General features: G+C 43.0%; 1 protein-coding gene across 1 annotated transcript in view; it reads right to left on the bottom strand.

Annotated features, from left to right (window-relative positions):
• LOC141069515 (somatomedin-B and thrombospondin type-1 domain-containing protein-like) overlaps nucleotides 1-17,897 on the bottom strand; it is a 116,523-nt gene that overhangs the window by 16,478 nt on the left and 82,148 nt on the right. Inside the window, exon 4 of the mRNA XM_073559145.1 lies at nucleotides 6,808-6,966. Coding sequence (XP_073415246.1) covers nucleotides 6,808-6,966 — 159 coding nt within the window. The remainder of the gene's footprint in view (nucleotides 1-6,807; nucleotides 6,967-17,897) is intronic.

Raw genomic sequence — 17,897 nt, 5'->3', positions numbered from 1 at the left:
CCTTTTGTCTGGCCCCTGTTCACAGGGTGGAAAGAGCTCTCCACACTCTGGACCTAGTCAGAGCTCTGAGAAGGTACGTCTCGAGGACGGCGTCCTTCAGACGGACGGATGCTCTGTTTGTTATTCCGGAAGGTCATAGGAAGGGTTTTGCTGCTTCAAAGGCCACGATAGCCAGGTGGATTCGTTCCACCATCCAGGAGTCATCGCATCAGAGGCCAGCCAATTCCAGCAGGGATCAGAGCACACTCCACTTGGGCGGTTGAGGCTTCCTGGGCCATTCTGCACCAGGCTGTTGTGAATTCGCTTTCTGGCCTCCCTCTGGTTACTACTGAAGGCAGTGGAGCTGGTCAAATTGACAGAGGGGTTGCGAGTTCTCTTTCTGGGCTCCCTCTGGTGGTTACTGGAGGTAATGGAGCTGATGTGATTAACAAAGGCTTGCCACCTGATGAGGACGACGATTGGAGATTCAGAGTGGATTTAAGACAGCCGACTCCCTCTATCCCTTCTGGTGGTTTTCTTCCTGCCTCCTGAGGTCTTAGTTTCCAGTTCAGTCCCTGCATGTTCAGCTAAGTGTTCATTTGCTATTCTGTTTACATTTGATCTGGTTTTGTCTATTTCAGTTTTGTGTGGGTCAGCCAGCTCCGGTTGGGGCTGTGCTGAATCACCATCAGTAGCGTAGCTACTGGGGGGGCAGGGGGGGGCGGTCACCCCGAGCTCAGAGGGGCCCACTGAGCTACGCTACTGTAGCTATCGGCATGCACAGCGCGCCCATACAGTTACATTCTGCGGCAGAGCAGGGAGAATCGATATCCCTACTCTGCCGCCCAGCCGCTATGGGCCCCTGAGAAGGCGGTGGGGGGCCCCGGTGCCAGCAGTGGGCCCCCCACCTCAGCCAGCAATGTCGTCCTGAGCTTTTCTGTGCGCACAGGACCTGTGATGGTCACAGGAGGGGCGGAGTCGGGGGTCACGTGATCAGGGGCTTCAGCACAGGGCTCTGCTGTGCTGGTTGTCATGGTGCTGGATGAGGTGAAGTAAGTTTCTGTATGGGGTCAGGATTGGTTTACAGGGTGGATGTAGCAGAGCTGTGTGTATGAGGTGTACAGAGCAGAGCCGTGTGTGTAGAAGGTGTACGGAGCAGAGATATGCATGTATGAGGTGTACAGAGGAGCGGAGCCGTGTGTGTATGGGGTGAGCAGAGCGGTTTGTGTAAGGAGCAGAGCCAAGTGTGTGCGGGGTGTGCAGAGCCGGGTGTGTACGGGGTGTACAGAGCAGAGCCGTGTGTGTACGGGGTGTACAGAGCGGAGCCGTGTGTGCGGCGTGTACAGAGTGGAGCCGTGTGTGCAAGGTGTACGGATTTGAGGTGTATGGTGCGGAGCCGCGTATGTACAGCGTGTACGGAGCAGAGCTGTGTGTGTATAGGGGGTGTGGAGCAGAGCCGTGTGTGTATAGGGGGTATGAGGTGCACTAATAGGGACACATACGGCAGCAGTGGCTCAGTATTGGGGTATCTGGTGCAGTAATAGGGACACATATGGCAGCAGCGGCTCAGTATTGGGGTATCAGGTGCAGTAATGGGGACACATACGGCTGCAGCGGCTCAGCATTGGGGTATCAGGTGCAGTAATAAGGACACATACGGCAGCAGTGGCTCAGTATTGGGGTATCAGGTGCAGTAATAGGGACACATACGGCAGCAGCGGCTCAGTATTGGGGTATAAGGTGCAGTAATAGGGACACATACGGCAGCAGCGGCTAAGTATTGGGGTATCAGCTGCAGTAATAGGGACTCATACGGCAGCAGAGGCTCAGTATTGGGGTATCAGCTGCAGTAATAGGGACATATACGGCAGCAGCGGCTCAGCATTGGGGTATCAGGTGCAGTAATAGGGTCACATACGGCAGCAGCGGCTCAGTATTGGGGTATCAGGTGCAGTAATAAGGACACATACGGCAGCAGAGGCTCAGTATTGGGGTATCAGGTGCAGTAATAGGGACACATACGGCAGCAGCGGCTCAGTATTGGGGTAACAGGTGCAGTAATAAGGACACATACAGCAGCAGAGGCTCAGCATTGGGGTATCAGGTGTTGTAAAAGGGACACATACGGCAGCAGCGGCTCAGCATTGGGGTATCAGCAGGATGTTGGGTTTGTGCAGTTTGGGGATACATGGTGATGGGGCTGGAATATGAGAAGTGAAACGTGTCGTATTCTCTGTAGCCGAGTCCTGGCTGGAGGAGTTGTCATGTCGGTCTGGGCCAGATGGAAAAGACGTGAAAAGTGACCGATTCCATCAGATAGAACGTCAGCGGTAAGACACCAACTATACCTGTGCAGTAATCACATGTTTTGTAGGACTGGTATTTACCACTGACCATATTGCGGTAATATCCATGTCGGTCTTTATATAGGGATTATTTTCAGTAACAGCGCAGTCATCTCCTACATCCACTATTAGGGTGCGTCACCGAGTTCTAATCAAAGTTACCTAGTTAGGGGCCCACTCAGAAGTTTCGCCCCCCCCTGAACCGAAACTGTTATGAATGGGTCACCGAGGAGAAAAAAGCAAAACAAGCTAAGCCACAGAAAACCAGAGTGGTTGGTAACTATGCAGATTGCAGATCCCTGATCTTACCACACAACTAGCAGTAGCCGTGGAACGTGCCTATGATGAACCTAGACGCCTCGTCACGGCTGGAGGACTACATAAGCCTAAAGCAAGAAAAGGGAAAACTAACTGCCCCAGAGCACCCCAAAGGAATAGATAGCCCCCACACATGTATTGACGGTGAAACAAGATGAAGGCAGGAAAATAGGCTGAGCAAATGATGGGGCAGATAGTGTCTTCCAGGAAAGGGAAGACACTATCTGCAACCTGCAAAAAACCCTACAAAAATAATGTCCAACACTTCTGATAGCAAAATTAACCCTGAAGTCACTAGACTTCTCCCACTAGATCATCACTCTGAAATATTCTGAGACAGAGCAAAAAGGCCGAACTAGTAAGGGACAAAACGCCAATTGGCAAAATACTGATAAATAAGAGTGGAAATTCAGCTCAGCCCCCAGCCGGGGCTGGCAGACCACACAAAAAACTGAATAGACCAACAAAATCAAGTGTGAACATTAGCAGAAAAACTTAGCTTTAGATGACTGGAACAGAGCTGAAAACCAAGAGCTGACAAGCCAGAAGGAATCACCAGCAACTGAATAGGGTGTCGGCTGTCTTAAATCCAATCTGAGAATCCTGAGATCCAATCGTCATTCTCAGGTGGCAGATCTCCACTGATCAAACCAGCTGCACCACCTCCCATCACCACCAGAGGGAGTCCAGAAGGGGAACTCACAACTGGTGAACCAGAGAATGAACTCACAACAGTACCCCCCCTTGAGGAGGGGTCACCGAACCCTCATCCACGCCACCAGGCCGATCAGGATGGGCCCGGTGAAAAACACGAACCAATCTATTGGCATGAATATCAGAGGCAGAGACCCAAGAATTATCCTCCTGACCATAACCCTTCCATTTGACCAAATACTGGAGTCTCCATCTAACCACACGAGAATCCAATATTTTCTCTACCTCATATTCCACATTGCCTTCGACCAACACAGGGTCAGGAGGTGCTGCCATAGGAACCATTGGCTCAACAAACCTCTTCAACAGATTTGTGAAATACTTTATGGATCTTGAACGTAACTGGAAGAGCCAATCGAAACGAAACAGGATTAGGAATTTCCAAAATCTTATAAGGACCAATAAATCTTGGCTTAAATTTAGGAGATGCAACCTTCATAGGAATATTCTTAGACGACAACCAAACCATATCACCCACTTTAGACCGGGGAAAATCGCTGGGCCTTTTCCTGAGAGAGTGACAACTTATCCACCACTTGGTCCCATATCTGCTGCATTCTCTTAACCACAGTGTCCACACCTGGGCAGGACGAAGGTTCCACTTGCCCTGAAGAGAATCGAGGCTGAAACCCAAAATTACAGAAAAAGGGTGACATCAAAGTGGCAGAACTAGCTCTATTATTCAGTGCGAATTCGGCCAAGGGCAAAAATGAGACCCAATCATCCTGATCAGCAGATATAAAACATCTCAAATAAGACTCCAAGGTCTGGTTTGTTCTCTTAGTCTGTCCATTGGTCTGGGGATGAAACGTGGAGGAGAAGGATAACTGAATTCCCAGATTGGAACAAAAGGCTTGCCAGAATCTGGAAACAAACTGGAATCCTCTGTCGGACACCATGTTCTCAGGAATCCCATGTAACCGAACCACCTGTTGTAAAAACAAGGGCACCAACTCAGCAGAAGATGGCAACTTTGGGAGTGGTACAAGATGGACCATCTTCGAAAATCTATCACAAATCACCCAGATAAGTCATTCTCTGAGAGACAGGAAGATCAGAAATAAAATCCATTGAGATATGGGTCCATGGCCTCTTGGGCACCGGCAAGGGCATCAGCAACCCACTAGAACGAGAACAGGGTTTAGACCAAGAACAAGTCCCACAGGACTATACAAAATTCCTGATGTCAAGAGATAAGGCAGGCCACCAAAAGGACCAACTCACCAAATCTCTGGAACCAAAAATACCTGGATGACCAGCCAATGCGGAGCAATGAATTTCAGACATCATTCTCTTTCTCCACTGGTCAGGAGCATACAATTTTCCCATAGGGCAACGCTCAGGTTTATCCTCCTGAAATTCCTCCAGGGCGCATCTCAAATCGGGCGAAATGGCAGAAAGAACTACTCCCTCACCTAGGATGGTAGTAGGCTCGGTCACACTAAGAGAAACTCCTAGAAAGGGCGTATGCCTTAACATTCTTAGTGCCCGGAAGAAAAGAGACCACAAAATTAAATCGCGTGAAAAACAAGGCCCATCTAGCCTGTCTAGGATTCAAGCGTTTGGCCGACTCCAGATAAATCAAATTCTTGTGATCAGTGAGGACCACAACTTGATGTCTAGCTCCCTCCAACCAATGTCTCCACTCCTCAAACGCCAACTTCATGGCCAACAATTCCCGATTCCCCACGTCATAGTTGCGTTCAGATGGGGAGAACTTTCGAGAAAAGGCACAGGGATTCATCTTAGAAGTCACAGGGTCTTTTTGGGACAAAACAGCTCCTGCACCAATCTCAGAAGCATCTACCTCCACCTGAAATGGAAGTGAGACATCAGGTTGCCATAAAACGAGCTGAAGTAAATCTCTGCTTAAGCTCCTGAAATGCTGAGATAGCCTCAGGAGACCAATTCAGCACATCAGCGCCCTTCTTGGTCAGATCAGTCTGTGGTTTGACAATACCAGAAAAATTACCTATAAATTTACGATCTAAATTAGCAAAACCCAAAAACTTCTGGAGGGCTTTAAAAGAAGTAGGCTGAACCCAATCATAAATGGCCTGTACCTTGGCCGGGTCCATTTCAATAGTCGATGGAGACCACAAAGGCATTTCGATCCCTTAACAAACAGGGAATTCTCCCTCAAAATCCGGAACACAGTCCGGACGTGTTCCACATGAGAATCCCAATCACTAGAAAAGATCAAAATATCATCCAGATAGATGATCAAAAACTTATCCACAAAGTCACGGAAAATATCATTCATAGAGGACTGGAAGACAGAAGGGGCATTAGTGAGCCCAAAAGACATCACCAGGTAATGTCCCTCCGGAGTATTAAACGCCGTCTTCCATTCATCCCCGTGCTTGATGCGAATAAGATTATACGGCCCCCCTGAGGTCAAGCTTGGTAAACCAGCAGGCACTCTTAACTCTGGAGAATAAATCAGACATCAGAGTTAACGGGTACTGATATTTAACAGTCATCTTGTTAAGGGAACGATAATCGTGTGATAATTGTGTGATTTTGATCAGCTTGAGGGGTGCAGTTTTTAGAATGGTGTCACTTTTGGGTATTTTCAGCCATACAGACCACTCAAACTGACTTCAAATGTGTGGTGGTCCCTAAAAAAATGGTTTTGTAAATTTTGTTGCAAAAATGAGAAATTGCTGGTCAAATTTTAACTCTTATAACTTCCTAACAAAAAAAATTTTGTTTCCAAAATTGTGCTGATGTAAAGTAGACATGTGGGAAATGTTATTTATTAACTATTTTGTGTCACATAACTCTCTGGTTTAACAGAATTCAAAATTGCAAAATTTTGGCCAAATTTCTGATTTTTTCACAAATAAATGCAAAAACTATTGACCCAAATTTACCATTAACATGAAGCCCAATATGTCACGAAAAAACAATCTCAGAATCGCTAGGATCCGTTGAAGTGTTCCTGAGTTATTACCTCAAAAAGGGACAATGGTCAGAATTGCAAAAAATGGCCAGGTCATTAAGGTCAAAATAGGCTTGGGTCATGAAGGGTTTAAACGTAACATTAGTTTTAATTTTTATTTCATAAATCAATAGTGCACTTAAGATATATTACAAAGTTGCTTATTTAATCAGAAAAATGTGCTTCTTTCTTTGCCAAGATTGATCAGTCATTATCAAATTTCTCAATTCTGAGGTAAAATCTGTATTCAGTGAAGACATCTCCTATCTCTGTAATGCGAAAGTCTGTCTTCACCGAATACAGATTTTACCTCAGAATTGAGAATATTGATAATGACTTATCAATTTTGGCAGAGAAGCAAGTTTCTCTAATAGGATATATTACAAAGTTGCTTATTTTTATGTGTACTATTGATTTATGAAATAATAACTTAAGACATAACTTTTAATTTTTATCACCTTTATATTAAATAGATTTTTCCACCTCTAGTACCCAATGATTTCTTACCTTGCACCAGCAAGACCATCCCCTTGGCAGTGCCCACCAGTACTCACAGCCTCAGTCTGACACTCTACACATACAACTTGTTCTCGCGTTAACCGTCTGCCCCAGTTTTGCAGCCAACAGCCAAGACCCACATGTTTCAGTCGAAAGTAGACGCAATAACTGAGGGAAGAAAAACAAGTATTTTGGCATTATTGACATTTTTTTACCAATGTTATATTGATTCCATAGTTACTTTTATTATTTTATTGTATTTTGCAAAAATCGGCATGCAAATTCCAAACTTGAAGAGGACTGTACACCAGTTTGATCATGTGACTGGTGTCATGCAGGGGAGAAAAGAAACATGTCCTCCTCACTGACCAACTCAGCTATTGCTGACAGACTAAACTCCCCGCTATGTGTTGCAAACATGAAGAGAGAAGGAAGATCCGGCACTGGAGACTTGATAAAATCCACGATAAGTTTTATTCACATAATTTCATGATAAAACCATAAAGGGGAAAACAGACCCCCACGCCTGACGCGTTTCGAACCTTACACCAGGTTCTTCCTCAGAGACATGAAACAAAACAGTTCACAAAATGATTATAAACATTCCTAATCAGCAGAGGGACTCCACACATGTGTATAATCAAAGAGGCAGACAACTAAGCCCTCAAATCACTGGTGGAGTCACTCCCTTGCAAGAAGAAAGAAGAAAAAAAAAAAAAGAACTAAACAGCAATGGACAAGACATAGAATATACAAAAACATGTGTAATACACACGTATAAATGCATAAATACATAACAACTTTCAAATGACATAATAAAAAAAAAAAAAATACAAAAAAAAAAAAATATCTCAGCACTCAATAGAAATACATAAGATCATTTCTATAATTTAAACCTTGCGGATATCGTGCATCAAGCGCAAGTATCCAGAAGGCTTCCCGACAGTGTAGTAAATGTTCCCAGTCACCCCCTCTGGGGGGTTTCAATACCCGTTCTATTCCCTTAACTTTAAGACTGCATAAATTACCCTTGTGTATTTCAAGGAAATGTTTGGACAAGCCAGACACATTCCTACGACTGGACATAGACTCTGGATTAGAAGCGGTGATGTGCTCACTTAGTCTCCTCTTCAGGCTGCGTGTGTTACCTTTAACATCACACGCAAAAAACGATCAAAGAAAACAAGGCGAGGTGGACGCCGACGTAAGAAGAAAGCATCAACATGGTCTGCGGAATGTGAATCATTGGAGGAAATAAACGGTAACATTGCTGCGTCAGATGAGTTTACAGTTATTAACATTTCAGCTACAATACTGAGTGAAGCTCAGCCGAGCGTTTTGAAGAGAGGACTTTCCTTTGTTCCTACATGTAGAGGGGATTTGTTTCAAACATTATGTGATGTCAATCGATTCGTGCGATTATTAACAGTTAAGAGACATTTCTTTACTCCTGAGTCTGGTATTGGTAATCAATTTTCTGATATATCATCCTTGAGTTCAAACAATGTTGATTTGTTACCACTTGCTGCTCCTGTTAGAGATCAAATTATGTTTGACATGTTGTCTAGTTTGGAGAATACAAATCAACATACAGCAGTACAATGTGATACAAATGTACAGATATCTAACCCCACTTTTTATCCCCTGATATCTAGAGTGCCCATTATGGATACTTTCCAGAGGGCAATAGAACGTGATGTTAAATTTCTGTTGGATTCAGATGTGCAGTCTTGTATGAATTTATCTGCAAATGAGCAGCATGCGCTTCATTTACTAAGTAAGAACCAACATATAGTGGTCCGCCAATCAGACAAGGGGGGGGTCAGTGGTGATTCTAGACTCACTACTATATCGCAATGAAATTTTATCTATGTTATCTGATATTAATACATATCATCCTCTCAACAATGATCCTACAAGCTGCATTCAGCAGGGTTTATCTGTGATTTTGCAGGAGGGTCTTGCTTTGGGAGTATTGGACAAGCGCATGGCTGATTTTTTATATGTGGATAAACCAGTGTGTCCTGTATTTCACGCCTTACCCAAAATTCATAAAGGCGTTTCCTCCACCTTTCAGGCCCATAGTGGCCGGTATTGGAGGGGTTAATGAAAAACTCTCCGAGTGGATAGATAGAAAATTACAACCTTTGGTTTTGAAAACACCAGGTCACATTAGAGACACCAAACAACTTCTGCAGGCACTTCAGGAGGTTGCATGGGGGCCTCATCACACATGGATAACATGTGATGTTGTTGCTCTATATTCATGTATACCTCATGATTTGGCATTATCTGCTGTTTCCACCATTTTGACTGAAGAAAGTAATTTCAGTTCTGATCTTAAAAAATTTATCATTATGGCGTTACAACATCTTTTGAACACCAATTTTTTCAAATTTGACACTAAGTACTATCTTCAGGTGTGTGGCTGCCCGATGGGGTCAAAATTCTCTCCTACTCTGGCCAACTTATATATGTCCTTTTGGGAGAACAAATATATATATACTATGGATAATCCCTATTTAGACAATGTATTGTGGTGGGGGAGATACATTGATGGCGTGATCCTATTGTGGTTTGATCGTTGTGATGTATCTCCCTCTCCTGGCATGCTTGAGTTTTTTAAGTATATTGGGACTAATTCTTTGAATATTAAATTCACCCACGAAATACATGGCATTTGTGCCACATATCTAGATGTTAAAATTATGGGCGATGTCAAAACGGGGAATATATATACTTCCCTATATAGAAAAGATACCAGTGGTAATGCCATACTGCATGCGGATAGTTGTCACCCGCCACATGTGATACGAAATTTACCGTTAGGTGAATTAATCCGTGCCAAAAGATCATGCTCTAATGACGCTCTTTATGAATCCGAGCGTCGTAAAATTTGCACCAGGCTATCAAAAAGAGGTTATAAGAACTGGATGTTAAATAGGGCTATTAAGAAAGTGGATAACAAAACTAGGAGTAGTTTATTGCAGAATGACATGGTACACACTAATCAAAATAAAAATATTCCCACTTTTTCTACCGCTTTTAGTTCAGATTACAAGGGTGTTATTAAAATCATAAATAAACATCTTCCCTTACTGCATCAAGATCCAGTCTTATCGCAGATATTGGCTGGTGGACATAGGTGTGTTCCAAAGAGAGCTAAAAATTTGAGTCATTTTTTGTCCCCCTCATTGTATTTGTCTGATTGCACTAAACCTACGTGGTTAAATTACTTGGGTAATTATAAGTGTGGTGAAAAATTGTGTGGTTTGTGCCGCTATATGGATATTACAGATAAATTTGTTAATTTTAGTACGCAACAAACCTACAAAATTAAAACCTACATGAATTGTAACACCACACACTTAGTGTATATGGCAGAGTGCACATTGTGCAGTTTATATTACATTGGCTGTACTACACGCAGCCTGAAGAGGAGACTAAGTGAGCACATCACCGCTTCTAATCCAGAGTCTATGTCCAGTCGTAGGAATGTGTCTGGCTTGTCCAAACATTTCCTTGAAATACACAAGGGTAATTTATGCAGTCTTAAAGTTAAGGGAATAGAACGGGTATTGAAACCCCCCAGAGGGGGTGACTGGGAACATTTACTACACTGTCGGGAAGCCTTCTGGATACTTGCGCTTGATGCACGATATCCGCAAGGTTTAAATTATAGAAATGATCTTATGTATTTCTATTGAGTGCTGAGATATTTTTTTATTTTTTATTTTTTTTTTGTATTTTGTATTTTTTTTTTTTTATTATGTCATTTGAAAGTTATGTATTTATGCATTTATACGTGTGTATTACACATGTTTTTGTATATTCTATGTCTTGTCCATTGCTGTTTAGTTCTTTTCTTTTTTTTTTTCTTTCTTCTTGCAAGGGAGTGACTCCACCAGTGATTTGAGGGCTTAGTTGTCTGCCTCTTTGATTATACACATGTGTGGAGTCCCTCTGCTGATTAGGAATGTTTATAATCATTTTGTGAACTGTTTTGTTTCATGTCTCTAAGGAAGAACCTGGTGTAAGGTTCGAAACGCGTCACGCGTGGGGGTCTGTTTTCCCCTTTATGGTTTTATCATGAAATTATGTGAATAAAACTTATCGTGGATTTTATCAAGTCTCCAGTGCCGGATCTTCCTTCTCTCTTCATGTTTGCAACACATGGTGGTCAGCCATTTGATCCCTAGGCACGACCGGCTTATAGGACTATTTTGGTGAGCACAAATTTCCCTTTCCCCTTCCTAATTTTCTAAACTCCCCGCTATCAGAAGGGTTGATGAATCGTTGCATGCCCTTGTGCATTTTTATATTACCTACGAACAGGGGCTGGCTGGCAAGTTTCAGTCTTGGGGCAAGCACACATCCCTGGCCCATGCATAGTGACCCATCATTAACCAGTTTACTGCTGCCTTTATAAAAGTAGCAGAGGTAACTGTTCTACAAGACAATACTGGACACATTGTTTTCATGTTGGGATGCATGTATTGTGTCTGCAGAACTAGTATAAGAGTATGTGCACACAGTGGATTGCGGCAGACACCCTCCTAAAAAGAGCTACACAAACCTGCCACTAAAAATGACACCAGCTCCGTCTCCTGTTACTTCTTTTACCTGCTTCAGAGTTTGGAAACCTTGAAGAAGTTAGAAGTAGCATGCTCAGTTGCTGGCAACTCTAATGGAAAGCATAAAGAAAAGATGCCTCACTGTACACCCTAAACGTCTCTGACATTTTTCAATCCCTACTCAACCCAATAATGCAGGCCCCAACCACGGATCTTCGAGCCGATGATCTGGCCAATTACTTCAAATAAAAAATTGACCATATCCAACAAGAAATTATCTCCCAATCACCTCATACCATGCATCTTCCTTCCTCCCCCAGTGCAGCTAGCTCAGTCTCTGATTTTGAACCAGTCACAGTAGAAGTAGTCAGGCTCCTCGCTTCTTCTCGCTCAACCACTTGCACCAGTGACCAAATTCCGTCACATCTCCAGTCCCTTTCCCCTGCTGTCACCGCCCACCTAACAAAAATATTTAACCTCTCTCTCTCTTCTGGTATCTTTCCCTCCTCATTTAAGCATGCCATCATACATCCAGTACTTAACCATCCCTGGACCAAAACTGTGCCGCTAACTATAGACCTGTCTCTAACCTTCCCTTCATCTATAAACTCCTGGAACGCCTGGTCCACTCCCGTCTTATCCGCTATCTCTCTGATAACTCTCTTCTCGATCCTCTACAATCCGGTTTCCGCTCTTTACACTCTACTGAACTGCTCTCACTAAAGTCTCTAATGATCTACTAACAGCTAAATCTAATGGTCACTACTCCATGCTAATTCTCCTGGATCTCTCAACAGCATTCGACACTGTGGATCATCAGCTCCTCGTGATGCTCCGCTCCATCGGCCTCAAGGACACCATTCTCTCCTGGTTCTCCTATCTCTCTGACCGCTCCTTCACTGTATCTTTTGCTGGCTCCTCCTCTCATCTTCCACTTACTGTTGGGGTTCCTCAAGGATCGGTTCTAGGCCCCCTTCTATTCTCTTTGTATACTGCCCCTATTGGTCAATCAGTAGATTTGGTTTCCAGTACCATCTCTATGCTGATGACACTCAATTATACGCTTCTTTTTCTGACATCACGCCTGCCTTTTTAGAAAACACCAGTGATTGTCTATACGCTGTCTCTATCATGTCCTCCCTCTACTTGAAACTGAACCTGTCAAAGACTGAACTCCTTGTATTTCCTCCCACTACTAATGTACCTATGCCCGACATTGCCATTTCGGTGTGTGGTTCCACTATTACTCCCCAGCAACATGCCCACTGTCTTGGGGTCATACTTGACTCTGAGCTTTCATTCGCCCCCCACATCGGATCACTGGCTCGCTCGTTATCTGCATCTCAAAAATATTTCCAGAATTCAATCTTTTCTTACTTTTGACTCCTGTTTCTCTTATTCATTCTCATCTGGACTATTGTAACTCTCTACTAATCGGTCTCCCTCTTACCAAACCCTTCCCCCTCCAATCTAAAATGCTGCAGCCAGGATCATATTCCTCACCAATCGTTACACCGATGCCTCTACCTTGTGCCAGTCATTACACTGGTTACCCATCCACTCCAGAATCCAGTACAAACTTATTACCCTCACCCACAAAGCACTCCATGGCTCAGCACCAGCCTATATCTCCTCCCTCATCTCAGTCTACCACCCTACCCGTGCCCTCGTTCTGCTGATGACCTGAGGTTAGCTTCCTCAATAATCAGAACCTCCCACTCCCGTCTCCAAGACATTACACGTGCTGCGCCAATTCTTTGGAATGCACTACCCAGGTCAATACAATTAGTCCCCGCACATATTAAGAAATTGGGGACTGGCCCACTTTATACAGGAAAAAAACCCAAGTTTTGAGAAACACTACTATAATACATGGTTCCACTCGTTTTCCTCTTCCAGGAAGGGGAGGGGAGTGGCAATCGCTCTTGCAAAAAATACACCATTTCAGTATATCGACATGGTTCATGACAGAGATGGTAGATATATTTTCATAAAGGGGAAGTTGGCACACAAATTGGTCACGATAGGGTGTGTATATGCCCCCAACACAAAACAAGACACCTGGTTTTCCAGAATTATGAGAGAGACAAGTCAATTTGTAGAGGGCACTTTGATCCTGGGAGGTGACCTGAATGTTCCTCTTGAACCACCAATAGACTCCTCTACTGGGAAATCTAGTGTTCCTAAGAATGCACTAACACGCATCCGAACAACCCTACATCTGAACCAACTGATTGATACTTGGAAATTTCTCCACCCCACTGTACGAGATTTCTCACATTTCTCACAAGTGCAATCGTCTTATAGTAGAATTGACTATCTTTTTATCCCATTCCAGATGTCCTTACATCTGAAAGACTCACAAATAATTCCGAGCGTTCACTCCGACCACTCAATCTTAATAAACAAACTTATGATAGGCCATAGACCAAATAATATCCTTTGGAGGTTAAACGAAACTTTAATTGCAGAGGAACCCTCCAGAAATAAAATAAAAAAGAAAATTCAAGAGTACTTTGAGATCAACTTGAGTGAAAATATTCAATTTTCTACTATCTGGGAGGCTCACAAGACCGTAATAAGAAGTGAATTGATTTCTATGGCCTCGCATAAGAATAAAAGCAGAAGAGAAAAAAACGACACTCTTTATAAAGAGATCCAAACACTAGAACGAGATCATAGAATGACACTGGACCCTGATGCCTTAGCTCTTCTCTCACAGAAGAGACAATCTCTTAGAGACTTACTAAACAAAGACTCAATAAAAATTTATACTAGATGGAAACACAGGGTATTTGCTAATGGAGGCAAAATGTCAAAATTTATGACAACCTTGATTAAAAAGCGTAAGGCTAGGTCTCTTACATATACGGTAAAGGGGTCGGATGGAGCCAAAACTACAAACCCAGACAGGATAGCTTCAGCTTTCAGGGAGTACTATTCCACCTTGTATGATTTGCGACCGGGAGAGAATGTAGAACAGTTAGAAAAAAGGCAAATGAATATAAAGAAAATCCTACAATCTATAAACCACCCTACCTTGTCTGAAACACAACAACAGGAACTGACAGCCCCTTTCACGATAGGGGAACTCCAGTCTACCCTGTCGGACTGTCCTATGGGCAAGAGCCCTGGTCCAGATCGCCTCCTGGCATCCTATTATAAGACTTTTCAGGACACGTTGAGTCCGTTTTTATTGAAGCTGTGCTATGTGTACTGGGGGGTGCGGCCTTTGCAGGACAGACACTGGAAGCACACATATCCTTAATACACAAAGAAGGTAGAGACCCCGACCTATGCAGTAATTACAGGCCGATCTCACTATTAAATAATGACCTAAAAATATTTGCAAAGATGTTAGCCACAAGGATAGGCCTGATCCTCGACACACTCATCTCACCTGAGCAAGTAGGTTTTGTCAGGGGTAGGGAGGGAAGAGACAACTCCCTTAGAGTACTGTACCTGATGCAGCATGCACACAGCCACCACAAACCCCTAGTCTTAATGGGCACCGACGCAGAGAAAGTGTTTGACAGGGTGGACTGGACTTTCATGCGTGAGACTCTCACGAGGTTTGGCTTTCCTCCCACAGTTATAGATGCCATTTTTCAAATGTATAAGTCACTGTCTGCGAAAGTAAGGGTAAACGGGGATTTTTCTCCACCCTTTGAGATCAAAAACGGCACATGTCAGGGCTGCCACCTTTCACCAGCTTTATTTGTCCTAACCATTGAGACGTTATTTCAGAGTATTAGACAGCATCCAGCAATAGGGGGTATCAAGATCTCGGACTCCTCACATGTAGTAGCAGCGTTCGCAGACGACCTTCTCTTGCTCCTATCGGACCCTGAAAAAGAAATTCCGGCGGTGTTGGAGAGGTTTGAGGCATTTGGAGAGTTATCGAACTTTAAGATTAGTCTAGAGAAGTCTGAGGCGATGGGGATAAATATTCGACATACAACAATCCAAAATTTGAAAGCTAAATTCCCAATAAAATGGAACTCTAAATATATTAAGTATTTAGGTATTAAACTGAGTCCTCACTGGAACTCCCTTTTCTCACTCAACTTTGTACCCCTTCTCGATGATACTCTTGAAGCCATTAAGTCGTGGAGAGCACCCTATATTTCCTGGATAGGAAGAAAAAATCTCATCAAAGGATTTTTTTACCCAAGTATAGTTATATATCCAGAATGCTACCAATTAAAGTCCCTGACTCGTTTATTCAGAAGGTCCGATCTCTTTTTGAGAAGGATATATGGGGGGGCTTAAGACCTAAAATAAGCTATAATACTCTTTCCCTACCTAAACATAAATGGGGTATAGGATTACCGGACCCACAAAAATACTACGCAGCGGCAACTTTGTCGCTATTAATCGATTGGACGAGAGAGAGTAATCACAAACTTTGGACAGGGATTGCTGGCGAGTCACTGTATCAATCTCTACTATCCTTCACTCGCCAATGGGTTTTATAAAGAAGGTTCTCTCCCCAAATGCAATAACAAAAAATTTAATCAGGACCTGGGCCAGATTCTCATCCTCACTAATGCCACTTCCATCACCCCTGATAAAAATAGGGGACCTACCTGGCCTCTATTTAGATCACCCTTTTCTTAAGGACACATACTCTCTACATAAAATAAACGAAAGCATAGATGCTTTCATGGAGGATGGTGTGATCCTCCCTCTGCAAGATTTACAAATGAGATTTCTACACTATCATATTAACTTCCTTCATTACAACAGGCTCAAAAACTCGATCAGATCGTATTTACAATCTGGACTTCCGCACAGAGAGTTGACCGCTTTTGAAAAGTTGCTGACTCAGAGAAATAAACCAAGGGTTTAGGGTAAGGGTTGGGTAAGCTTTACCAGATGCTCCTAGCCCACTCAACCTCGGTTAAACGAGCATTTATAATGAAATGGGAAAGGGACCTTGAGGTTGTATTGCAAGATTGGGAGGTTGAAAAGATATATAAAAACTCGCATGGTCCTTCTGGCTGTGTGAGGGTCCAAGAAAATTCTTACAAAGTCCTTACTAGGCGGTAAACCACCCCTGACACTAGAAAGAAGTGGCAGCCTGATGCACCCTCTAATTGTTGGAGATGTTTCGGGGAGAGGGGATCTAATTTACACATATGGTGGCAGTGCGAAAATATTCAACCATTCTGGAGGAAAGTGCTTAAAATTGCAACAAGCCTTTGTCAGCTTCCAAACCCCCCATCCTTGAAATTGATTTGTCTAAACTGGTCAAGCAATCTTGCACAATACAAACATAAAAAATTTCTTATGTATTTGTTAGCAGCAGCCAAAATGCTTATCCCCTTACATTGGTTATCACAGGACTGTCCTACCCTGGCAGAATGGTTGCACAAGGTGAACCAATTATATAACATAGAAGAAATAATAGCCAGCACGACCTTTAAGATAGGTAAACTCAGATTGACCTGGGCGCCATGGACACTCTTTAGAGAAACAGATGAGTACTTAAAACTACTAAACCCTTAGTAAAATTTATCAAATTGCCCTAAGACCAACTAAACTTGGAGCAACATTGGTTGACCATTCAGACAATAGGGCAAAACCCCCTGCCAAATGGACATCACCCCCGGACTGGAATTCCTACTCCATCCCACCCTTAATTACTCACCCTTCTATCCACTCTACTTCTCTATCTAACTTTTATTCTTTCTACTCAGTTAAAAGTTTTTATTTTGTTACGACTGATGTGTACATCTTTTCTGGGATCTACGTCAAAGATTTTGTCTGTGACTCATGAGTTTAAGCAATAAAACTTAGACGGATACTACCTGGTTTACTGCATAGCAACAAGTATCAAGCAGTAATATATGAGATGTGAATATACGATTAGTAAGATCAAACTGGAAATGTAAGAAACTAATATTGCTTGATCATATCAGTCACATGTAATGTTATTTCTCTTTGTTAAACCAATAAAAAGATGTTTAAAACAAAACAATACAATTAATCCCCAATCCCTACAATTTTAAGTGTGCCCTAAAAACGCATTTATTCAGACTGGCCTACCGCCTCAACACATTAACCTAACTATTCCTGGGTGGCCCAGTCAAAAGTTTTACCATAACCAGGTTCCCCGCATCATGTTCCACATGCTTTATGCATCTATTATCCCTCTGTGTCCGTACTGTTACATACTTAACACTATGGCTGGTCTGAACAATGAAGGCAACTGTTACCACCCACCTTTCGTGTCTCCTTTTTTCCTCATAGATTGTAAGCTTGCGAGCAGGGCCTCATTAATCTTGGTATCAGTTATGACCTATGTGATTACTGTTATGCTGTTATGTCTATCGTCTGTACAAGACCCCTCTAAAATGTAAAGTGTTGCGGAATATGTTGGCGCTATATAAATAAAATTATTATTATTATGCCTGTGGTGGAGCCGCCAAAAAAAACCCTGACTGCTTCAGGAAAAAGAGTTTTGAAATACACTGCACACTCTAGTGGTATTATATGCAAAGAAGATGAATTTTTTTCACG

This window comes from Dendrobates tinctorius, unplaced genomic scaffold (assembly GCF_039654945.1).
Source record: "Dendrobates tinctorius isolate UK_male_01 unplaced genomic scaffold, ASM3965494v1 ptg000265l, whole genome shotgun sequence".
In the NCBI taxonomy this organism is placed as follows: domain Eukaryota; kingdom Metazoa; phylum Chordata; class Amphibia; order Anura; family Dendrobatidae; genus Dendrobates; species Dendrobates tinctorius.
This window is presented reverse-complemented; position numbering and strand designations above follow the sequence as displayed.